Source organism: Barbus barbus (genome assembly GCF_936440315.1).
Source record: "Barbus barbus genome assembly, chromosome: 22".
Classification (NCBI taxonomy): domain Eukaryota; kingdom Metazoa; phylum Chordata; class Actinopteri; order Cypriniformes; family Cyprinidae; genus Barbus; species Barbus barbus.
The window spans coordinates 29,703,037-29,729,169 of record NC_136750.1 but is presented as its reverse complement, the minus strand read 5'-3'; the positions used below and the strand labels follow the sequence as shown (position 1 = coordinate 29,729,169).

The following is a 26,133-nucleotide window of genomic DNA, read 5'->3' as shown; positions in this document are numbered from 1 at the left end:
CACTCTTCAGGAAGTCAATATACTCCATATATTTATAGTTAAAACTGCACATTAAACTGGGATAAACGAGCATGTTTGGGTTTACACTACACTGTAAAAATTATTTTATATTTTACAAAAAAATACTTTTTAATTCTTTCTACTTCAAAATGTCAAGTTTGCTGTTTATTTGTAATTCTTTGTGAAATTTAATAACAGTTTTTGCATAAAGATTTTTTTATGTTTTTGAAAGAAGGCTTTTATTTTTTACTGCTTTTACTTTTACTTTTTTTTACTGCTCCAGGTGTGTGTTCACGGTGTGTGTGTGTGTGTGTGTGTGTGTGTGCATTTGTTCACTACTCACTGCTGTGTGTGTGCACTTGGATGGGTTAAACGTACTTGGATGGGTCACCATACTTGACAATACGTCACGACGACGACTTATGCTCACTAAGGCGGCATTTGTTTGATCAAAAATACAGTAAAATTTTAATATTGTGAAATATTAATATGATTTCAAACAAATGTTTCCTATTTGAATATGTTGTAAAATGTAATTTATTTCTGTGATCAAAGCTGAATTTTCAGCATCATTACTCCAGTCTTCAGTGTCACATGATCCTTCTAATATGCTGATTATTGTCAATGTTGAAAATAAAAAAAAATATTATATACTTTAAATTTACAGTTTACAAATAACAGCATTTACTTGAAATAGAAATAATATTTTTGCATTATACATTTATTTAATATCACTTTGTTTTCCAAAGTCACATAAATTGCATTTAGTGATTTTTATCTGTTTTCTAGTAAACAAAAGCAATCAAGTTTGCATTTACTCTCATTACGGTTGTATTTTGTCAAACCCCTCTCGGCATGCAAATCATGTCTTGTACAAATCTTTCCCTCCCATGTGCCCTACAGTATCAGCCATGTCCTCAGCTAACGTTTACCGAGTCGTGTGCAGAGAGCGGCGTCTCTTCTCATGCTAAAAGGCATAATGAAGTCGAGTTGTAGAGTTGAAAAGCTGGTGCATCATCCTCCAGGGTCACTTACTCCAAATGGACAGAACTAACTCTCTCTGACCTGTTTATTCATTTAGAAACTCCTACCCAGAAGCACTTAGGAGCACACAAGTTGTTTCTCACCTAATAGAGACTTTGATGTACTTCCTGTTTGGTGCCTTGAGGCCAGTTGGCTGGAAGATGAAGGTGGTTAATTTTACTGGGCGAGAGACTCGTTGAACACAGGACTGGAGACAAGCTAATGTATAATGTAAAGACGTCACAGCACATGCATGTGAAAGGACGCTTGTGTGTGTTTATCGAAAAAGTCGAACACTTTAGCATGCTTTTATATAAGTACTTATTATGCAAATATCATACACTGAAAAAAAGGTGCAAAAGCTCACTCAGAAATTTGTAGCAAATTTCACAATTAATTGCAAAGAAACAGTAGATAACACATTGAACGTGAAATTTTGAAGTAGAAAGACTGAAATAGCATTTTCTCTTAACGTAATGTTTTCTGACACTTATTGTAATTGCATATTATTTACAATTAAATGAAAATGTATTGTAGGTTAAATTTATATGAAATGCAATTGGTTGAGTGTTTTTGACTTAATTAGGATAAGTTCATCTTTATATGTAATTTCATTTTATATTTACTTATTCTGTCTTTGAAATATGATTCAGGTGTACTGCTGAATGTACTGACAAGCATTTTTGGTCAACTTAAATATACTTAAAGTCATTTCTACTAAAATGTGTATGTAACGCATTTCAATATGTTTGTAATTACACATTTGCAGTGATGAAGTTGTAATTTAGTGCATTTAAAAATATTACCTTTAAATGTAATCAAACAAAACACTCTACAGTAACAATTATAATCAGGTATTTTAAACGTGCTTTAGTATGTTCGTCAACACATCAAAATAACCGTGCTTCTTTAAAGCACAACAAAAGGCTTTTAAGTGAAACTTTTAATTTGGCATTATTACAAAGTGTACATACAGTAAGTGTTAAGAAACCGTTATGAAAGTGTATGTTTTCGTTAATATTATATTATCTGTATGCTTTTAATTATAATATCACAGAAGTGATAGTAAATATATATATATATATATACAGTTACACATTTACGTTTAGTCATTTTGCAGACGCTTTTATCCAAAGCGACTTACAATTGGGGAATACATAAAGCGATTAATCTTGAAGAGGCAATCAGACAGAGGAAGTGCTCGTAACACCAAGTCTCAGGCATTGTTCAAATAAGTACAAGCTAGCTAGGGAAGGAATAAATAAAGAGAAAGAGAAAGTTTTTTTTTTTTTTTGAGTTTAGGATGAAGTCAAGTAGTGTCGAAAGAGATGAGTTTTCAGTTGTTGCTTGAAGATTGACAGGGATCCGGCGTTCTGGATAGGGGTGGGAAGATTATTCCACCAGCCAGGAATGGTGAACGAGAATGTTCTGGAGAGTGATTTTGAGCCTCTCTGTGATGGTACCACAAGGCGTCGCTCACTGGCAGATCTCAGACTTCTGGAGGGGATGTAGATTCGTAATAGTGAGTGGAAGTAGGAGGGTGCTGAGCCTGTGGTTGTTCTATATGCACGCATCAGTATCTGGAACTTTATGCGAGCTGCAACTGGTAGCCAATGCAAGGAGATAAAGAAAGGTGTAACGTGGGCTCTTTTGGGCTCATTGAAGACCAGTCGTGCCGCTGCATTCTGAATCATTTGTTGAGGTTTGATAGTGTTTGATGGTAGTCCAGCCATAAGAGCATTGCAGTAGTCCAGCCTAGAAATGACAAGGGCCTGCGGCATGCTCTGCCAGAAAGGGCCTGATCTTTCTGATGTTGTGTAGTGCAAACCTGCAAGATTGAGCAGTCTTTGCAATGTGCTCTTTGAAGGACAGCTGGTCATCAAAGATTACACCAAGATGTCTGACCGAAGTTGATGGGGTAGTTGATGAGTCTAACTGAATCGTGAAGTCATGCTGTAGAGTCGGAGTGGCAGGGAAGACCAGGTTGAGCTGTAGGTGATGTTCTTTCATCCATGCCGAGATGTCCGCCAGGCAGCCTGAGATCCGTGCAGCTACCATTGGGTCATCTGGTTGAAAAGAGAGATAGAGCTGTGTGTCATCAGCGTAGCAATGGTAGGAGAAGCCATGTGCCTGTATAATGGGACCCAGTGATGTAGTGAATGTGGAGAAGAGGAGGGGTCCAAGAACCAATCCCTGAGGAACCCCAGTGACCATTGGATACCTCCCCTCCCCAGGCCACCCTGAAAGACCTACAAGTGAAATAGGATTCAAACCAACGAAGTTTATATAAATATATATATATATATATATATATATATATATATATATTTACTATCACTTTTGTGCAATTCTGTGTGTCCTTGCTTGATACCTTTTCTAACAGATTTGTGTTAGAAACAGACATAATTTTGATCATTATGTAATAATAATAATAAATTAATAATTTGTTACACTTATATAGTGTTTTTCTGGGTACTCAAAGCGCTTACAAAAATGTGCAAAAATCTTCTCTTCTGTCCGCTATATGGGAAACAGCAATGTATGTTAATATTCAGGCAAACTTTTGTGTTAGAAGAAAGAAAATTAATACAGCTCTGGAACGACATCAGGATGAGTCAATGGTGGCAGAATTTTTATTTCCTTAAATTATACATTTCTTATTTGGTGAAGCAGGACAGCGCTCATCATATATCATCAGGCTCCTCAACGGGCTTGTTTCATGACACACAGCTCGAGTCGATGTGGGAGTGATAGTCAGGAAGAATTTTATTTTCTGAGTCATGAGGGAGACCATTGTTGTGAAAATTGTTCATTGAGCTGTGAAATTGTTCACAGTTGAAAGCGTAGAGTCCTCTGAGGTGGTCTAGTTTGTGTGTGTTGTCTGGGCCAGAAGTTCAAGACCACTGAAATAGAGAATAATCCAAAACAGCAGCCGCAGCCCAACGTACAAGCTCGATAAACAGTTATGGATAGAAACTGAGATCGCTGAACTATGGAGACTTTGAACACTTAAAAAATGTCAAATCATCTTTATTTATATAGATACAGATTGTTTCAAAGCAGCTTCACAGGACAATAACTGTGTTCAAAATTCGCCATTTATGAAACTTCAGTTTAATCTGTAAAGCAGCTCTACAGAAGACAATAGTGTCATTATTCAGCTCCATTCAGATTTAATAACAATGTCAATGTTGCAAAATTCGTCAATTACAAAACAACTTCAATTTGAGCTGTAAAGCATGTCTGTGTCGTTGAATTAGATCTAATCTCTTGTCTTCATGATTTTTGCTCATTGTCTCTTAATCAAAAAATATTAGTTTTTTAAAACAATTATTTTTCCTCATCAATTTCTAGTAAATTTCACAATTACAAAGAAACAGCAACTAACATTAAAAGTGAGATTCTGAAATAAAAGGACAAAAAATGTTACATCTGTTTTATTTACAGCTTTAAAAATAATTTTTTTTACAGTGTGCAAAGTTATTTGTCAAGTGGGTTTATGCATCTTTCTTTAGTCTTAAAGGAATAGTTCACCCAAAAATTTAAATTAGCTGAAAATGTGCTCACCCTCAGTCCATCCAAGATGTAGATGAGTTTGTTCCTTCATCAGGTTTGGAGAAATGTAGCATTGCATCAGTGTCTCAGCAATGGATGCTCTGCAGTGAATGGGTGCCGTCAGAATGAGAGTCTGATAAAAACATCACAATAATCCACACCACTCCAGTCCACCAGTTAACATCTGGAGAAGACAAAAGCTGAAACAAATGCATCAAGATGTTTTTAACTAAAATATAAGTCCATAATCCATAATAACGCTTCCTCCAGTGAAAAATGGGTCTGGTCTGAATCAGGAGAGAAAGCACCGTTTACAAGCCAAAACAACTCTCAACAAATATGTGGCAGGATTTTGATGTGAGAGACAACAGGAGATGAACTTTTTCACTGGAGGAAGCATTATAATAGATTACGGACTCGTTAAAAACGTCTTAATGATTGATTAAGACGGCACCCATTGACTGCAGAGCATCCATTGCTGAGACAGTGATGCAAAGCTACATTTCTCCAAACCTGATAAAGAAACAAACTCATCTACATCTTGGATGACCTGAGGTTGAGTGCATTTCCAGCAAATGTTCATTTTAGGGTGAACTTCTTCTTTAAGTACCTAATTATTTTCATGGCCGCTGATCTTGAGGTTTTGTGACAGGATCGGGAAATGCTGGCTGTGTCGGCGACAGCTTGCGTCTCAGTTTTACTCTGCGCTTTCTCTTTTCTCGTCCCATGATCTCTTGTCCTTATAAGATCAGCAAATGGGGCAGCAGTCTGTCAGCTCAGCCCGAGCGTGATCTTGCAGGACATTATAATGCAAAAAGGCTTTGGTTTTTTGGAATATCAGCATTAAACTGTTGGGATCCATTAATGAAGAGGTCAGTCAGTGTTTGGCTTATATCAGCCCGGTGTTAATCTTCATGTTTAGCAACCTTAACACTCTGTAAGACGTTCTTTTAATCAAGCCGGACCTGGCGACACGGGCGTTAATCTTTTCCACTGTTTGCTTGTATCGATTGACTGTTAATCTCAATGAAATCTCAATGGAGCCGTGACTCTTTCCTCGGAGGATGTGGCTGTGATTCTCCACAGAGACGCTGTATCTGTCCGGGCTTTGTGTGGGTGTTTGTATTTTTGTACAGGAGCAGCTCATGAATTTTCTCCTGTAAACTTGAATTTTGTCAAGTTCTTGTGCAGCAGATTGCTGTCACTGTTTATTTCTTATTTTATTTTTTTATATTTCATTTTATTTTATTTTGCTTTTTTGTCAAGACCTTGTTCAGACCAGAACTGTAAATGTGTTTATATTTTATATTTTTTATTTTTTATTTTACTTTACTTTTTTTGTCAAGTTCTTGTCAGTTCACAGGTCACTGTCAATGTGTTTTATCTTATTTTGCTATTCGTGTCAAGTTCTTTTTAAGTATAAATCACTGTATTTTATTTTATAATTATTTATAATTTTATTATTTTAGTTTAACTTTATTTGGCACAGCACAGATCATTTTCTTTTTTGAACTTTATATTGATTTTTGTGTATTTATTTACTGCACTGGATCTCTGTTTGAGTGAGTTTATAGGTTTGAGGGTTGAGTTAAGGAGAAATTAGAGTCCCTTAAATTGTCTGTTTAAGAAAATTAATTTAGTTTCTACTTGTTTGCAGTACCTCAGGGTCTGATGTTCCTCGAGCAGCAGAAAAGCAGCTTTTACTGTTCAGAAGAGGGCAGCAGTGATGGGATGGGTTGATTTTCTGGATTTAATAAAGGTTCTGTGAGTTATCGGCCTCTCGGGTCAACTGAGTTACTCAGAACGACTCGTAGATTCACAAAATTCATGAAATTCATAGTTGGGAAAGATTAATGTTTGCAAACAATTTTTTTCAAATTGGTGCAAACCTAAGTCCCTCCCAAGACCATGAAGATAGAGTTGTTCCCAATAAATCCATGAGATTTCACATCTTCAGATGAAACAATCTCAACTGAGAGTGTAAAAGGAGAACAAGACAACCTGTTCTTACTGCCTTCAGTCTGAACTCAAAAATGATTGCCCTTTTAACAGTTATTGCTTATATTAAAGGAATAGTTCACTCAAAAAAGTCCATATGACTCATGAATCATCACACTGTTCTTTTCTATAACATGACAGCAGATATTAACCAGAGGCGACTGGTTTGTGCATGTTCACTTTCATGACACACTGCATCAGATTTGATGTCACTGTCATTGTCATCTGAAAAGTCTTCAGACGAACTGATCTACAAAAAACTTCAAACTATTTTTTTTAATTAACTGATTATTTATTTATTTAATATATATTTAATAATAATAATAATAATTTTATATTTTTAATTTTTTAATATTTTAATATTTCATTTTTTTTTTACTGATTTAATATTTCATTTTCTATGAATTTAATAATAATAATAATAATAGTAAATATATTTATTTCGTTTTTCATTTGAATTTTACTGTTTTTAATAATAATAATAATAATATGTAATGTATTTAATAATAATAATAATAGTAAATATATTTATTTCGTTTTTCATTTGAATTTTACTGTTTTTAATAATAATAATAATGTGTAATGTATTTAATAATAATAGTAAATATATTTATATAGTTTTTCATTTGAATTTTACTATTTTGTTTCAACTGCTTACATTTTCAAAACTTCAAACTCTTTATTTTTTCAAAATTTTACACACAAATCCGAGAATTGTACACACAAAATGCAAAATGAAGCACTGCATTCAAAATATCACAAACACATCTCAAAAGCAAACATTTGCAAACACCTTTGCCATAATATTCATTCCTGTTAGATTTTGTGTGTTAAATAGAGAATTGTGTGTTGTGTTTTGCTAAAAGTGTTTTATGAAATTGAAAACTGAGTCAAAGGCTGCGAATTAGTGTATGGTTTTGCAGATTTGGTGTGTGCTTCTGCTGTTTGAGTGACAGCTTTCAGAAACTGTGTGACAATTAAAGATTTTGTGTGTAAGCAGTTGAAAAAAACTGTAATAATCACAACAGCAAATTTGTATGCAAGCTCACAAACTTTTCCTTTAGGGGTTTTAACATTTATGCATGAATTGTTTTAATCGATTTTGAGTTCACAGTGTGACATTTTATAAGTTGCATCTAAAAACATGACCTGTTCTGCAAACGAAATGAGAAAGTGTTGACTGTGACGCCGACTGTGTCTGACTGGCTTTAGTTGTTTGGCAGCCGAACATGAAGATTCAGAGAGCATCTCCAGGGCTGATTGTGTTAGCCTGTGTGTGTGTGTGTGTGTGTGTCAATTACCACTGTATGTGTGTGCAATCAATGTAAACAAGCAGGTTTGTTGCGTTGAAAGCACCACAGGCAGTCTTTGTGAAACATGATTGGTGTCAATCAGCAGGCTACTGTGTGTGTGTGTATGTATGTGTGTGTGTGTGTGTGTGTGTGTGTGTACATACATGACTGGATAATTGCACATATTCTGTGTTAAACAGCTGTGAGATTTATGTGTGCTGTCTTTAAATTGTGCATCTTGTGGTCATATATTGTGACGCTTTGGAGTCATCAACTAGGTTTCAAAACCTAGTAAGCTGCCTATCTAGACAACATTTTAAGGCATCTTAGACACACTCCCAATACTTTTGGCCAAATTTGAAGGCAGAATCATATGCATACAAACACATTTTGTTTGTATAGTTGTTGAATCCCTACTACTAATGATAATTTTATTTATAAATAATATAATATAATGGAAAGCAAGAGCTGATAAAAAATTTTTTTTTTTTTTTTAAACTGTAATTTGAATGCAAAATGTAAGTCGCTTTGGATAAAAGCGTCTGCTAAATGCATAAATGTAAATGTAATAACTATAAAATGTGTTTATAATTATTACATTTTATTTTCAATAAAAAATATTTATTAATATTAATATTTGTTATTTCATATTTATTATATTATATACTATTTTATATTATTAATAATAATATTATATTAGTAATAGTAATATTAATATTTAAAACACTCTATTTTAGTAAGGAGAAATTCCTTTACCATGAAAATTATGTGGACAAATGTCTAAAAATGACAAAATAGCACAATAAAAGCACTGTAAAACTTCAGTATTATTAATATATTCCATATTTGTTCCATTAATAAATATAAATATTAATTTATTTTTTAGCTTGACAGCCTACTTATTGTCATCGTATGGAAAAGAGAAGTGTGAACATTATTGGACTGAGTCTCTTGCGTTTTGGAAATAAACTCTGATATAGAGACAGCAGTTGAGCAGGCCGCATGCACATCCAGCGTGGGATTGAATCCAAACCTGCGTTAGGCAGAAATGAATCACATCACATGAATCCACCGATGAGATAATTGCATTAAGACAGACATATCCGTGCACCGATTGCATTCGGTGTTTAATATCAGCGCTTCACCTCAGTAATCAATACATTCCTCCCAGAGAAAGTCTTAATCAAAACTGCAGCTTCGTCTTTATGAGCCGCTGAACTGAAATGATGAAGCACAGATAATGAGATCCTTCAGAGCTCTTCTGCGTCCACCGTAGATGAATTACAGACGGCCATATGAGGCCTTATTCTTCTGAATCATACGCTGTTTGTCTGAAAGAGTGTGTATTCAGCTTTACTTCTGAAAGAAGTCTGAAAGAAGTTTTCAGAGGAATTGATCCACAGCAAAAACTAGAGAGAAAAATATAGAGCGAGTGTTTGGGAAGCTTTTCCATTTGTACAAAAAACTTCAAAAACATTTTTTTTTTAATTATCTGCCTGATTGTTATTTTATTTATTAAGTATGTGTTTAATAATAATATACACACTTATTTATTTTATATTTAGTAATTTATTTTTTAATTGGATTATTAATTTAGATTTAATTTTCAATATATTTAATAATAATAATTTTTTTTATTGTTAGTTTTTCATTTAAATTGTAATACTACTACTACTAATGATAAATAAATAAAATTGTATATTGTTTATTTTTTATTGTTATATTGAACTATTTTATATTTAATTTTCTATTTGTTTAATAATAATAATATTAATAATAAATGTTTTATGATTTAGTTTTTCATTTAAATTGTAAAACTACTACTACTGATAATTTATTTCTATATTTTTGATAATAATAATAGTAATAGTAATAATAATAATGATAATAACAGTAATAATAATAATCATATGAATCATAGTGGTGGTCTTTGGATACACCTACTATAGTTTCATTGCAAAATGTAACTATATTATCACTCAGCTCTTCATATATATATATATATATATATATATATTGAATTTATAAATGTGTATGTATATATATATATATATGTATGTATGTATGCATGTGTGTGTGTGGTTGTACACACACACACACACACACATATATATATACTGTATATATAGTTGTAGTTGTTTTTTGGTGTTTGGCTTAGTGTTATGTTAGAATCATTATTATACTCTTATACCTTTTGTTCTTTAATATTTTGAATTGTTTTTAGATTTATTATTTATTTGTTTTTTCATTTAAATGTTAAGTTTTGAAATTTTGTTGTGTGCATTTGTCATTTTTTATTTAAAATCCATAGTTTTGGATCTGTTTTTAGTTGTTTTAATACTACAATTGATTGCTTCTGTTGTCCTCATTTGTAAGTCGCTTTGGATAAAAGTGTCTGCTAAATGACTAATTAAAATAAATAAATATATAGTTGGATATATAAGTACATGTAGCTTCATCCACATACAGTACATACATTATACTCACATAGGATGATATATACTTTAGAGCAAATCTCAGCTGCTTGATTGCTTTTATCATCACAAAATATGAACTATATTATTGCCCAGCTCTTACAGCTGAATGTGCATTAATGTTTAAGATACTGTTCATAGTACATTAATATTATGATTTTCTGTAAACTGCTGCAAAGCGCTACAAATAAATGTGACGACTATTTTAGACTCATTTGTTCTCTGAATGGGGCGTAACATGGAAACTGAAGTTTGCTTAAATGCATAATGCACGACCGGGTTTGCATGATTTGTTCAGTGCTAAAATACTGCAGATATCATGTGCTCTCACCATCTTTAACAGTTTACTGGAGCTTGTTGATCTTATGTATTCATGTGGAGATGATGGCGAGGTCTGCGTGTGCATCATTCCTCAGGAGAGACGTGAAAGCTGCCGATGAGCTGTCAAAACACATTTCACTTTAGGATTTCATTATCACGGCTTATTATTGCTGTACTTTTCATTTGGCTTGAGTAATTGTGCCTACCGTCATGAATAGATGGCACGTCTTAATGTTTTCATAATTGAGAATCATTAGCAGAAGGGCAGAGAGAGGCATGTAGTGCATTGGGTTTTATTAGGACGGGTGTGATATTTGACGAGTCTGTGATGCTTCATCTGAGCAGCTTCTCCTCTGTTTGGACCCTTCTGACCCTCATCCATCCCAGTGTTTACCCACAATGCCTTCTGCTCCCGGCGTTTGTTTGAGGGCTGTTATTAGCGGTAAATCGATTTGGGATTGTTAATGATCTCAAGAGCAGTTTGGTGATTTAATGTCATGTAATTTTGTTTTATTCATTACATTTTCAACTATCAGCTATGTTTGTGATCACTTTGTTGTCTGTTTATTTTTTTATGTCATTGTTCCTTTTCTCATCTTGTGATTTCCTTGTTCTTTAAAGGCACTATACTTCTACTATTATTACTACTAAAACTAATAATAATTAATTGATTTAATAATTTAAGTATTTAGTGTGTGTTTATAATAATAATAAGAAGAAGAAGGATAGAAGAGATATTTATAATTTAGGATTTTTACTTTTGTTTTATTTTTTTAATGCATTTATTGTTATACAAATTATTTTGTTTTGTTTTATTTTATTTAATATAATTGAACAACAAATTTGTTTATCATTTAAAACTTTTTTATTTTTAATAATTATTTTAATGTATTATTATTATTATTACTAAGAATTATTGTAGCTATAATTGTACATTTTAAACTAAAATAAATTGTATTTTTTATTTATTTAATATTATTTTAACAACAACAACAAATGTTTATAATTTAATGTTTTTTGTTTTAATCGGTTTTTGTTATTTATTATTTTAGTGTATTATTATTATTATTATTAAGAAGAAGAAGATGATGATTGTATTTATAATTTAAATTATAATTTTAATTTATAAAAATGTCTTATTAAAAATTTATTTAATGTATTTTTAACAACAAAAATGACGACAACAACAACAAAAACAATAATACCTGTTTAATGTAAACACTTTTTTTATCATTATTTATTAATTAACATTTAACATTAACATTAATTATTATTAACATTTATTAATGTATTATGCAGAATAAATACAACATGTACTAATCTCAATATTTGTTACTAAAAATAAATAATATCTGAAAATATTTATATAACAGGAAATAACATTGGGCGGGTCTAGTTTATCAGCATTTAATTGTATTGTTTGTTCGTTTTTTATATTATTATTTTTCTCTTCCCACAAAGCAAAAGATCTTTTTCTTTATGCAAAATATTGATGTTCATTTCTTTGTTGTTTTTGGAGTGAAATATGACCCTGACATGTTCTTGGCAGGTTTCATGAGATCCTCTGTTTCAGCGAACAGAGACAGAAATGAGTTTCCACAGCTTCATTCTCCATACAAACCGCAGAATAGCTTTAAATTACAGACGGCTGGATTCAAATGGAGGAAAGCAGCAGGTGTTTATCAGGCTGCTCTTTGTGCTGGAAACTATGGATTATGAACGCTTTGATGTTAAAGTGAGAGGCGTTTCTGCTGATGAGGTGTTATATTTTATCCTGACTGTATCTGATATCCCTCAGGCTCTTCCCTGAGAAAAAGCATGGCTCCTTTAAGATAAACGAGCAATTATCTGCATGCGGCACATCCACACAATATGGCAAGATTTAGCACTCAGGAATTAAACTTTTCCGAGGTTGCAGAAACAATGAGCTACCATTCATTTTAATAATTCATGCAGACATGCCTCATAAGCAGGTGTTATTAATGTCGTTCATTATGGGGGCTTGGAAAACATATGAAGCATTATGGAAATGCAGAGCTGCATAAACCAGTCGAGTTCAGTGTTTGCAGACAGCATTCAATAATGACTTCCAGAACGAAATATTGCATTTCTCTTCCATAACGAGACAGATTTCAATGAGAATATTCATTTGAAAATAATGTACAGTAGGAATCGGTGTTATTTCACTATTTTATGTTTACTATTGTAGTTTTCATTAATATTTTGACTTTTATTTTGTGTATTACATTTTTTTTAGTTTAGTAAAATTTTTTGCAATTTTGTTATGTGTTTTTTATTCGCTTTTTAAATGTTATTTGGGTGTAATTTCATTTTAGTTTTTGATTTTATTTGTGCTTCAACTTAAACTTGTTTCAGTTAACAACATTTCTAATTTTCAGAAAATTTTCATCTAAAAATGTACATTTTAACTCAGCTTTATTTTAATTAACAAAATGTTTTAATAATTCTAGTTTTAGTTCTGTTTGTTTGTTTATTCGTTCATTGATTGCTTGTATTAAATAAAATGAATTTTATTATGATTTATTTTCTTGTATTTATTTTATACACTTGTTTATTCATTTATTTTATACTGTAAATTGAAATGTGCATAACTGTTATAAAAATCGCAATGCAAAAAGTCATAAAAGGCTTCCTTTCCTCAATGCAACATTTTATTTTGTGTTATTTCAGTCTTATTTCTATTAACAATTAACAAAAATGTTTTAATAGTTCTAGTTTTAGTTCTGTTTGTTTGTTTATTCCTTTGTTTGTTTTTATTGAATAAAATGCATTTGTATTTATGTATTTATTTGTATTTTGAAATGTGCGTATGGTTATAAAAATCACATTTGAGAAAGTCATAAAAGGCTTTCTTAATACAAAAATTTAGTTTGTTTTATTAACGAAAATGTTTTTAATAGTTCTAGTTCTCTTTCTTTCTTTCTTTTTATTGAATAAAATAAATTTTATTATTATTTATTTTGTTTATTTTATTTATTTTGAAATGTGCATATGGTTATAAAAATCACAATGCAAAAAGTCATAAATTTTTCTTTATGCAAAATTATTGTTTATGTTTATATTTTATTTCAGCATTATTTCAATTCACAAATATGTTTTAATAGTTTCAGTTGTGGTTACTGTTTATGATAATAATCCTGATGGGATCGATTTTATGAAATTGTTTAGTTGATTTGATTTTTCTCTAAAAGCATGCATTGTATAACCAGAAACATATTGTAGAGAAAGGTAGCTGACTGCTTTCATTTTGACATTAATGCATGTGTGATTTGTCTCATTATAATGTCATGTAAAACAACAAAAATAGCAGCAGCTTAATTATCTCTGAAGATATGATGAGTTTTGAGTAACCCTATAATTATGGTAATTCTGCTGTGATACTAATGCAGCATATTTTTTCAAGTCATAAGCAGCAGTTAAAACTCAGCATGTCTGCATCATGATCTTTGCTTCCAGACTTCAGCGGTTGGTGTTTGAGAAGCTGTTTAAAGCATGTGAACGGAGGTTTGGTCAGAGCGGGTCAGAGACGTGAGCGTATCCCTTCAGCCGAAGGCCTTGAAATCAGAAGTTCACAGTGCAGTGAAGAATGAGAGCAGCTAATGCCTTATTAATTATTAACTGACACTTACATTCAGACGTTGACAACCGCTGTCTGATGGGTTGAATGTTTGAAACCATATGGTGAATATTCGAGAAGGTGGCCTGTAGCTTAATCATATCTTACTGTTATCACAGTTCTGGGACAAAGTGTCTCGTTAGCGCTCATGTCGTTTGATTATGTTCTTAAGGTTTTGATTGGTCAATTGCAGATTTGTAGAGTCCAATATTATGGTATAATTTATAATTTTTTTAATGTAAAGAATTTATATGCAAGGCATACACAGTGAACATTATTGTGAAATTAAAACACGTCAGGATTTAATTTGATATTATTGTATAATGAGTGGCTGATTGTATATTATTACACTTACCAAAACAAAACAAACAAACATTGATAAATAATAAATATTGTGTGTAAATATTTAATATAAGATATAAAATGTAATAACCGATTAAAAATTAAAATTGACATTTATTATTTAATATCTTATTTAATTACAATTTATGTCTTTTTTATTACATGTTCAAATGTAGTATTACATGCTGGGTCAGTAAGATTTTCTTTTAAAGAAATTATTTATTAATTCATTAAATTGATCAAAAGTGACAGTAACAACATTTATAATGTTACAAAAAAATTAAAATAAATGCAGGTTTTTTTTCTCTATTGATCAAAAAATCCTGAAAAAGTCACTTTTTCCACAAAAAATATTAAGTATTAAAATATTAAAATAAAATACAATTAATAAAATAAAACAATGAAATATAATAAGACCAGTTTTGTCATTAATAACGAATATTTCTTGAGCAGTAAATCAGTATATTAGAATGATTTCTGAAGATCATGTGACACTGAAGACTGGAGTAATGATGCTGAAAATACAGCTGCAGATCACAGGAATAAATTATATTTTAACACATATTCACATAGAAAACAGCTATTTTAAATAGTAATAATATCTCACATTTTTTTTATTTTACTGTATTTTTGACTTCAAACAGTGTATATGAGAAGAAAAAGATCCCAGTGTCAGTTTAGTGTCATTATGCAAATATGTTTGACTGCATAATGTTACAATGAACCAATCACAATCAAGAATTCCATATATGGTTACGGAACTACTTGAAAACGTCTGCTGTGTTGTGTTTTGGTAACACTGTGCTGCTGTGATTAAGTCAGAGGGAGAGATTTGTCCTCAAGTTTACCGCACATACTGTATATGTTGATGTCTCTCCTCACGCTAGCTGCATGTTATTCCCTGCGCCTGACAACTGCAGGAGTTGAGTAAAGTAACTCACTGTCAGCCCTCCTCTAATGGCTGTCAGACGCTGTCTGCTGTGTGTGGATTAACATTAGAACCAGCAGCTGCTGGAGGTTTCCCACAATCCTCTCTGACCTTTATTATGTGGCCGGTCGGAGTCTGTCTCACAGGCGTCGTCTCCTTGTCGTATCCACACAGGTGGACAGGTTTGTGTGCTTTCATCTTTTCTGACAAGTCTGGGACGAGCACAACAACACAGATCAGTTCTTCACTCTCCTCTGTCCTGTCTTGTGCTTTAAGCTCCCCGGGGAAAGATTTAGGCTCTGAGGATATTTTTCTTTCACAGCTCAAGTTCATGTAAAAGCAAAATTGATTTGTTTACTTAATACGTGTTCCTGATCTTATCGTGAATAATTCATCTGTGCACGACATGTCATGTTTGTCTGGAGACTCTTTGCTCTTTATTTAATCTCAGTGTTTTTTTCCTTTCATAATGGTTTGATGTGCTGTTTTAGTATATCATTTATTCATTTATGCCTTGAAATGTCTTTAATAGGTGCAGAAAGGCTTAAATTTATGACGTCATGGCATTATTATATTTTTCTCAGAATTTTGTCTTCTAGTAAAAAATATCTGAACATATATCAGGATTCATTTACTTGAGATGAAATCTGAAGATACAAAATCATGTTTTGTGGGAAACCGAAATCTGTTTATGCTTAAAAAACAAATATCTGTCAATAAAGAACGAGATCTTGTGAATCAAGTAGATTTTTCTGATCCTATTGGCAGGTATTTAGTCATTTTTTATCATGAATTCACTTATGTCTCGTGATTTTGCTCCTCAAGTCTTGTTTTAAGAATCTTTTAGATTATTTTCAATGGAAAATTAAGAGAAAGATTTCCTTTTTTATATACTCTATATACTTGTTATACTATTATAGTTACATTTTTATAATATTATTTATATTCATTTATTTACTATTTAAACATCACTGTTTAAGTTTAATGCATTACCTTATTCCAGTTAATTACTAAGGCTACATACACTAGTTTGTCTTTCAACTAATATTTATATATGTGTTTTATTTCAGTTGACAAAGAAGTGTTTAATAGTTGTAGTGTTATTTTTAAAGTTGTGTGATAGTACATGCTGGAGATGTTTGTAGGTTGTCTCCAGACAGTGAAGCCAGTATGTTTCTGTGCATGACTCATTGTTGACTCATGACTCTTTCTCTGCTCTTGTTCTCTTCATTTGCAGAACATGACAAGCATCGTCTATGCAAGAGCACGGAGTACATGAATTTGCACTTCAAAGTCAAATGGTTCCACAACGAGTACGTCCGAGACCTGCCTGCCTTTAAGGGAATTCCTCCAGAGTATTCGCTGTGAGTGTCCCTTCACATCTCTCACGTAGTCTGGAGGAGGTTTCTTCTGAAATCATTGATATAAACAAAAATCAAGCTCCATTCCTGTTTACAGGTTTAAGGCATGAGGAACTAGTTACCTTACACACATATATATATATATATATATATATATATATATAGGCTAGAATTGGTTTGTTGTTGATGGTGTAAGTTGAAAAGAAAAAAAATGATATAATTTTTTTATTATAATATGTCTTCACGACAATTTTAAATAGCAAACTTTCTCATTTAATAATTTTACATCAGTGTAATGTTACAAAAATATATATATCAGTATTATAAATATAATTACATTATAAGTTAATTTATATTAAAGTGTTTATAAATATGTTTTTTTATTTTTTCAAAAAGTGCACATAATTCATAATTTTTACCATATTAATCAATCATCAAATATATTTCTGGATAATTATACAAAATAAAATAATATATATGTGTGTGTGTGTGTGTGTGTGTGTGTGTGTGTGTGTGTGTGTGTGTGTGTGTGTGTGTGTGTGTGTGTGTGTGTGTGTGTGCACCTGGTATTCATCACGTCCTGGGGACCAAATGTCCCCACAAGGATAGTAATACCAGTAAATCTTAATCTTGTGGGGACATTTTTTGGTCCCCATGAGGAAACAAGCTTATAAATCATACAGCATAAAGTTTTTTGAAAATCTAAAAATGCAGCATGTTTCCTGTGAGGGCTAAGTTTAGGTGTAGGGTTGGTGTAGGGCAATAGCACATACAGATTGTACAGTATAAAAACCATTACGCCTATGGGATGTCCCCATAAAACATGGAAACCCAACATGTGTGTGTGTGTGTGTGTGTGTGTGTGTGTGGTTGTATGTGTGTGTGTGTGTGTGTGTGTGTGTGTGTGGTTGTACATACACATATGTAGTTGTTTTTTTAGTTAAAGTTAAGTCGTTAAAGTCGTGACGTATTGTGTGTTTGGTGTTTGGCTTAATGTTATGTTAGAATCATACTCTTATACCTTTTTAGCTTTATTTTTTGTTATTCATTTTAATGTTATGTTTTGACATTTTTGTTGTTTGCATTTGTCATTTTTATTTTTATTTCTTTATTTTTAAAATGTGTATAGGTAGAATTTATAAAGTTTTAGCTTTTAGTTTTGGATCTGTTTCTAGTTGTTTTAGTACTACAATTGATTGCTTCTGTTGTCCTCATTTGTAAGTTGCTTTGGACTATATATATATATATATATATATATATATATATATATTTTTTTTTTTTTTTTTTTTTTTTTTTTTTTTTTCACATAACGTACAAAAATCAGCAGGGGATCAAATCATTGTTTTCCCACTGTGTGTATATATATGTATATGTAACGCATAACTTGGTTTTCCATTTTATAAATTTTATTTCTCAAGTTTTTTCACGTCCAAATTTCCCCTCCTCCATAAGGCATGTTCAAATTTACAGTGACTGTTGATCCATCCATTCATAACCCATCATGCATCTGTCCTGGATCTGCAGACACACGCTGGCCTCTCATTGGCTGCTGTCTGTTGTCAAAAATCACTCATTCATTAATGTGAGTTATGAGCGTGGAGAGGCGGGATGACAGACGGGACGGGACATCAGGGAAGAGCCACACAGCTGTCAATCAAAAATCTCCTCCAGATCTGCCCAGCGTATTTATTAACATAAGTGACAGGAGAAAAAAACAGATTGCATTAGCTGAAGGAAGCAGCAAAGGAATAATGCTAAGGTTTTAGGTATGTTTCAGTTTGAAATGAATTGAATCAAATTAATTAATAAATTGATTCATGATTGAAATTAATTACTAAATTAAGTAAGGAATTTGTGAGTTAAACAACTCAAGCTGAATTAAATGCAGAAATTTGAGAGAAAAATAAGAATAAAAATATATTAAGGAATATTGACTGACTAAAAATGTTTTTTAAATGATTCCTGCAGCAGCAATACAAACTAAAATGTGCCAACATCAGCGCACAGCCTCTACACACACACCTCCTCGCTCTCATCACCTTCCTGATATTCTCTCCACTCTCAGCTGTTAAAATCACTTGCTTATTTCTCACTATTAAAATACTATGATTACTGTTATTCTTTATATTTTATTTCACAGAGATCAGTGACCTTCCTACATTATTGCAGTTGCAACAGGCATTTTAATCAGATGCATATTGCCTGTTACGCATAATTTCCTTAGATGCATATTTATTTATTTATCTGTTTGTTTGTGTGTTTATCATGCATATTGCCTGCTATAAATAATTTAATCAGTTGCATATTGCATTTATTGATTTATTTGTTTGTTTGTTTTATAATCAGATGCATATTGTCGGCTATACATAATTTACTCAAATGCATAATGCATCTATCTATCTATCTATCTATCTATCTGTCTGTCTGTCTGTCTGTCTGTCTGTCTGTCTGTCTGTCTGTCTGTCTGTCGGTCGGTCGGTCGGTCGGTCGGTCGGTCGGTCGGTCGGTCGGTCGGTCGGTCGGTCGGTCGGTCGGTCTGTCTGTCTGTCTGTCTGTCTGTCAGATGCATGTGGCCTGTTATACATAATTTAATCAAATGCATAATGCATCTATCTATCTATCTATCTATCTATCTATCTGTCTGTCTGTCGGTCGGTCGGTCGGTCGGTCGGTCGGTCTGTCTGTCTGTCTGTCTGTCTGTCTGTCTGTCTGTCTGTCTGTCTGTCTGTCTGTCTGTCTGTCTGTCTGTCTGTCTGTCTGTCTGTCTGTCTGTCTGTCTGTCTGTCTGTCTGTCTGTCTGTCTGTCTGTCTGTCTGTCTGTCTGTCAGATGCATGTGGCCTGTTATACATAATTTAATCAAATGCATAATGCATCTATCTATCTATCTATCTATCTATCTATCTATCTATCTATCTATCTATCTATCTATCTATCTATCTATCTATCTATCTATCTATCTATCTATCTATCTATCTATCTATCTATCTGTCTGTCTGTCTGTCTGTCTGTCTGTCTGTCTGTCTGTCTGTCTGTCAGATGCATGTGGCCTGTTATACATAATTTAATCAAATGCATATTTATTTAGTTATATTATTATTACATTTTTTATTTTCAAATGCATGTTGCCTGTTCTCCATAATTTAATCAGATGTTATCGTTTGTTCGTTCATTCATTCATTTATTCATTTATCTGTCTGGGGACAGGTTTTTTTTTTTTTTTCTTTACCTTTTCTTTTAAGCAATTAGTCACAAGTGACTATATGATTAGTCTCAATATTATAATCTCATTACCATAATCTCACATGATAAACTGGACATACAGTCCCCAAAAAGCATGTGTATATCAATGAGACATCTGTGAAATATCGCTGCTGGAAAACATTGCAGGTCATATTTAAAGATCATATTTATGTACAAGCATCTGATAAAATTGATTAAAAGTAATACATATACTGTACATATACATTCAAACTAATAAATGTCGACACGAGCATGTGCTAAATGTCATCCTGACATTCAGGGACATGTTGCAAATGAGAAATGGCTGTAAAAATTACACCTACTACTGCAAATGTCAGACTGATCTCTCTGCAGCGTTCCTGAGTGGTGAGGAAACCTTCACATAGAGCAATCCAGATCAATATTTAAGATAGCGAGATAAATGCCATCATATTAATTCCCTTATTACTGTCAATAACAGTGAGCTACTGCAGTCCGTACAGATCTGAGTAAACGGCTAGCTGAGGTTCGTTACATTAGCAGAGCTATTAGTGTGATTCTGCGTGCCACCGGCTGTCCACAACACTTCACTTGATTTTAAAATATGTTTGTCTCATTTCTGCTTGTCTGTTACGATGTTCAGTGACTCGACAGAGCAAATGCTTGTTTGTCTAATGCAAGTGAAATGTTTTTACAGGATGTCTATACTGATGCTGAAAGTTTTGAACATCTTTATACAATCTCTTCTGTGTATATTTACTGTGTGTGTGTGTGTGTGTGATTATCTTTTATTTTTATGTATCTTTTTTATTTTAGTGTTGTTTTAGTCATTTTTGGGATTTTGCCATTTTATTTTTTTTTTATCTAAGCTGTTTAATTCAATATTTTATTTTAATTTTTATGTTTTTAGCTTCATTTCAATTAACGAAAATATTGTGATAGTTTGTTAACAGCCATAAATATTTCATATTTTGCAGTATAAAGGAAATAAATAACAGAAGATTAGATAATAAGGGATATTAAAATTAACTGACCTAAGGAAATAATAAAATAAATGAATTAATGAATGAGTCAAATATGCATCTGATTAAATTATGTATAATAGGCAATATGCATCTGAGTATGCATGTAAATTAATTAAGTAAATAAATAAATGCAATATGCATGTGATTAATGTATATTGAATGAATGAATGAATAAGTTCAATATGCATCTGTTTAAATTATGTATAACAGGCAAAATGCATCTGAGTATAAATAATTATATAACTAAATAAATACAATACAATACTCATTTGATTCATGTATGTGTATTGAATGAATGAATGAATGAATGAATAATAGGTACCGATGAAAACCCTGGATCATTCAGACCCTTAAAACGCTAAGCATGAAACTTTGGCACATTATTTGTCTCTGAATGATCAAATAGGGTGATCAATCCCACAGCATGAAGCTGATGCATACAGTGTCTAAAGAGCAGAACAACAGTTTTTCTACAGTCTCAGCCCGTGGCGTTGGATCTGAAGGCATTGTTGTGTCGTTTTCTCTCTCCTCAGGTGGTTCGAGCCATTTGTTATCCAGTGGTTGGATGAAAATGAAGACGTAGCGATGGATTTCCTCAACGGAGCTCTTGAGAGAGATAAAAAAGATGGGGTGAGTTTCTCACATTGTTACTTTGCTTCTGTACAGCTTTTCATTTGTAAATTGGCAAACAGTCTTATGCTGCAGTTATCATCTAAACCTCACATGAACACTAAACGCTGCATTTCTCTTCTGCTTTTATGAAGCTCCTGCAAAGTTCCTACATACAAGTTTTAAAATTTTAATTTTGCATCCCGACAAAGACTTTTTAGTGCCCTAACAAAATGAAGTGCAAAGGATACACTTTATTTGTGTGATTAATGATGGTAAAACTTTATTTTAGGGTCTCTTAACTAGTTGCTTATTAGCATGCATATTACTAGAATATTAGCCATTTATTAGTAGTAATCAAGCACATATTAATGCCTTATTCTACATGTCTTTATTCTACAATCCTAATACTTCCCAATACCTAAACTTAACAACTACCTTACTAACTATTAATAAGCAGCAAATTAGGAATTTATTGTTAATGCGTTAAAAATTGCTTATAAATGTATGCCATATTATTACTAAATATTGTATTCAATCTTTTTGTGTACTTGTTTTCTTTCAGAAAGCACAGGTTTTGTATTGCTTTTTGAAACTGATTGATCATAAGTCTTATTGATCTGGTGTCATGCACTGCTTGTTAATTAGACGTGCGGATAAACTGCTAAATTTAAAGCATTAGGATGATGAGCGTTTGTTAAATAACAGAACAAACATTTCATTTGTAACATTATAAATGTCTTTTGATCAATCTGATGCCTTGCTGAATTGAAAGTATTAAATTAAATGGTAGTATTTTACAATAAGGTCCCATTAGTTAATGCTAGTTAACACATTAACTAACAATGAGCAAATACAGTACATCCGTAACAGTATTTATTAATCTTTGTTAATGTTAGTTAATAAAATTAAAATGTTAGCTGTGGTCCATTAAATTATATAAAAATTTTAACTTTTGATTTTAATAATGCATTAAATTAAAATTAATAAAAAAAATAATAAATGCTTTAGAAGTATTTGTTGTTAATTTGTGTTTATGTTATATAGTTAACTAATGTTAGCAGAAAGAAGTTACAAATTAAAATAAATTAAAGTATATTAATTTAATTAATTTAAATGACATTAGATTAATTTAATTGTATTGTTAGTTCATGTTAATCTTATGTAGTTAACTAATGTTAGCAGATAGAACCTTAAGTGTTACATATTTCCTACTAAATTTAAAAATTACAAAAATTAAATTAAATTTATAAATAATTAATAAAATCTCACTTACCCAAAACTTTTGAATGGTACTGTTTATCATATGAAAAAAAACATAAAAAAAGTCCTAAAATGTCTATTGTTTTGGTGAATTAAAAACGGCAACATTTTCAAAATGAAGCTATTCTGGGGTCCTTGAATCACTATTGAATAACCATGTCATTTATGAGTGCATATTAGCAAAATTATCTACAAATTATGCTTTTTTCACTCAAGAAATGAGATGCATAAGTTCATGATCATATGATCAATCAGTTTTAATAAAAAACACAAAACCTGTGCTAATTGAAAAAAAAAAAAAAAAAGTTGAATACAAGATTTGGTACAATTTTAAAAAGGTAGCTGTGTAACAGACTCGGTCTGTAACATAAGTGTAACAGTAGCTGCCTATTACATCTACATCATTACAAACTGAAAGTACAGGCTCTTCCATAACTTAGTTACATGGTAAGTACATTTTATTGTATGTAAGTACAACGGCTACTACTAAGTACTTAACTAGGTACACAGCAAAATCTCCAGAGTTAAATCAACTCTGCTCAGAGTACATATTGTCCCAATCTACAGAGTGTTAAAGTAACACTGAAGTAGAGTTACCACTGTTGAGGATTATGAGATAAATTTTCATGTCTAAAAGCCAGAGCAGTAGTTGTTCATCTTCAACATTGTTAACAACGGGTTTTCTTTTCTAATGCTCACTCATCACTTAATGAATCGCTTAATTATCCCATTAACTTTAACTCTACTTCAGTGTTACTTTAACACTCTGTAGATTGGGACAATATGTACTCTGAGCAGAGTTGATTTAACTCTGGGGATTTTGCTGTGTAATTACTCTGTATTATGGACACCTTAAAATAAAGTGTTACCGCAAATCCTAGTCAAAATCACTAGTAAAACATTCATTCATGCGTTCATTCTTCAGTTCAAGGCAGCAGTTGAACAGGTTTATAACAATTTCAGTTTCGATAAGCTCTCTATCTTTGGATCCGAGCGTGAATATTAGAGATATTTTTCTCTTTAATGACATTTGCACTGTGAATTCATAGAGAAGTGCATGTGCGATGTGTTTTCCTCAGCTCCGACACGATGAATGGAATCAGACGTGTGGATAAACTGCTAAATTGAAAGCATTAGGCAGATGAGTGTTTGTGAAATAACGAAACAAACGCTTCTGATGTGAATATGAGCTGCTGTTACTGTACACACATTCATCCTGCTCAGTGTTCCCTTCGCTGGCGAAAACAAATCACCGGCGTTGGTTTCATATGCTAATTGCTTTCACCTGAAAAACACAAATCATTTAGTGCTCTTAATATCGGCCAATGTTGTGATGAACGGCCATGTTATTATACTGTATGTGATATGTGACACTGACAAATGTAATCGCACATGAGCATTTCATGAGCAACCAAAAGTGTGTTTTTCTCCAGCGCTGCTTCTGAGATGACATGAGCAGAGAGAGTTGCTAACTGTGTTTAGATGTTTAGCTGCGCTGGGGTTCAAGTCTTGAGAGATTCAACTCTACATTAAGATGCTAATGGAGCAGCACTCTCAGTTAATTGTCTAATGATTATTAGGGTTGTGTTTGCTGGCAGAAGCGCCTGGAGAATAAGGGCAGAAGCGCAGGTTAATTGTGTCATAGGTTATGTTGGCAGGCATTCCCAACGGCTGTGAATCATACCAGCGCTGGCTGCTTAAAAACATCTTCAGTGCCTCCTGGCAGCGTCTGAGCTTCAGGGCTTCTTTTCAACAAGCAATACCATGTGAAGTATTAATACGGTTTAAAATAACTGCTTTAAAATGTATTTTATTTCTGTGATCAAAACTGCATTTTCAGTATCGTTACTCCAGTCTTCAGTGTCACATGATCCTTCAGATATAATTATAATATGCTGATTTGCTGCTCTTTGTGACAAATATTTTGTGGAAATCGTGAGACCTTATTTTCAGGATTCTTTGATAAATAGAAATTTCAGGTGTTATACTGTATCTATAACAATCATAATCAGTGTCTTTACTGTCATACTGTCTGTACCCAATCTCAATAAAAGTATTAATTTCTCTCTTTCAAACTATATATATATATATATATATACTGTGTATGTACAGTATCTCACAGAAGTGAGTACACCCCTCACATTTTTATAAATATTGTATTATATCTTTTCATGTGACAACACTGAAGAAGTGACACTTTGCTACAATGTAAAGTAGTGAGTGTACAGCTTGTATAACAGTGTAAATTTGCTGTCCCCTCATATATATATATATATATATATAGTACATAATATAGTATATGTTGGCATTCATGGTTTCCTCAATGAACTGTAGCTCCCCAGTGCCAGCAGCACTCATGCAGCCCCAGACCATGACACTCCCACCACTATGCTTGACTGCAGGCAAGACACACTTGTCTTTGTACTCCTCACCTGGTTGCCGCCACACACGCTTGACACCATCTGAACCAAATAAGTCTCATCAGACCACAGGACATGGTTCCAGTAATCCATGTCCTTAGTCTGCTTGTCTTTAGCAAACTGTTTGCGGGCTTTCTTGTGCATCATCTTTAGAAGAGGCTTCCTTCTGGGATGACAGCCATGCAGACCAATTTGATGCCGTGTGCGGCGTATGGTCTGAGCACTGACAGGCTGACCTCCCACCCCTTCAACCTCTGCAGCAATGCTGGCAGCACTCATACGTCTATTTCCCAAACACAACCTCTGGATATGATGCTGAGCACGTGCACTCAACTTCTTTGGTCGACCATGGCGAGGCCTGTTCTGAGTGGAACCTGTCCTGTTAAACCACTGTATGGTCTTGACCACCGTGCTGCAGCTCAGATTCAGGGTCTTGGCAATCTTCTTATAGCCTACGCCATCTTTATGTAGAGCAGCTATTCTTTTTTCAGATCCTCAGAGAGTTATTTGCCATGAGGTGCCATGTTGAACTTCCAGTGACCAGTATGAGAGAGTGAGAGCGATAACACCAAATTTAACACACCTGCTCCCCATTCACACCTGAGACATTGTAACACTAACGAGTCACATGACACCAGGGAGAGAAAATGACTAATTGGGCCCAA

General features: G+C 32.7%; 1 protein-coding gene across 1 annotated transcript in view; it reads left to right on the top strand.

Moving 5' to 3' along the window:
* The window catches only part of LOC306888170 (protein unc-13 homolog C-like), a gene marked incomplete at its 5' end in the record, with an annotated part of 162,650 nt that overhangs the window by 95,204 nt on the left and 41,313 nt on the right, over positions 1-26,133 (top strand). Inside the window, 2 exons of the mRNA XM_079446334.1 lie at positions 16,808-16,934; positions 21,710-21,806. Coding sequence (XP_079302460.1) covers positions 16,808-16,934; positions 21,710-21,806 — 224 coding nt within the window. The remainder of the gene's footprint in view (positions 1-16,807; positions 16,935-21,709; positions 21,807-26,133) is intronic.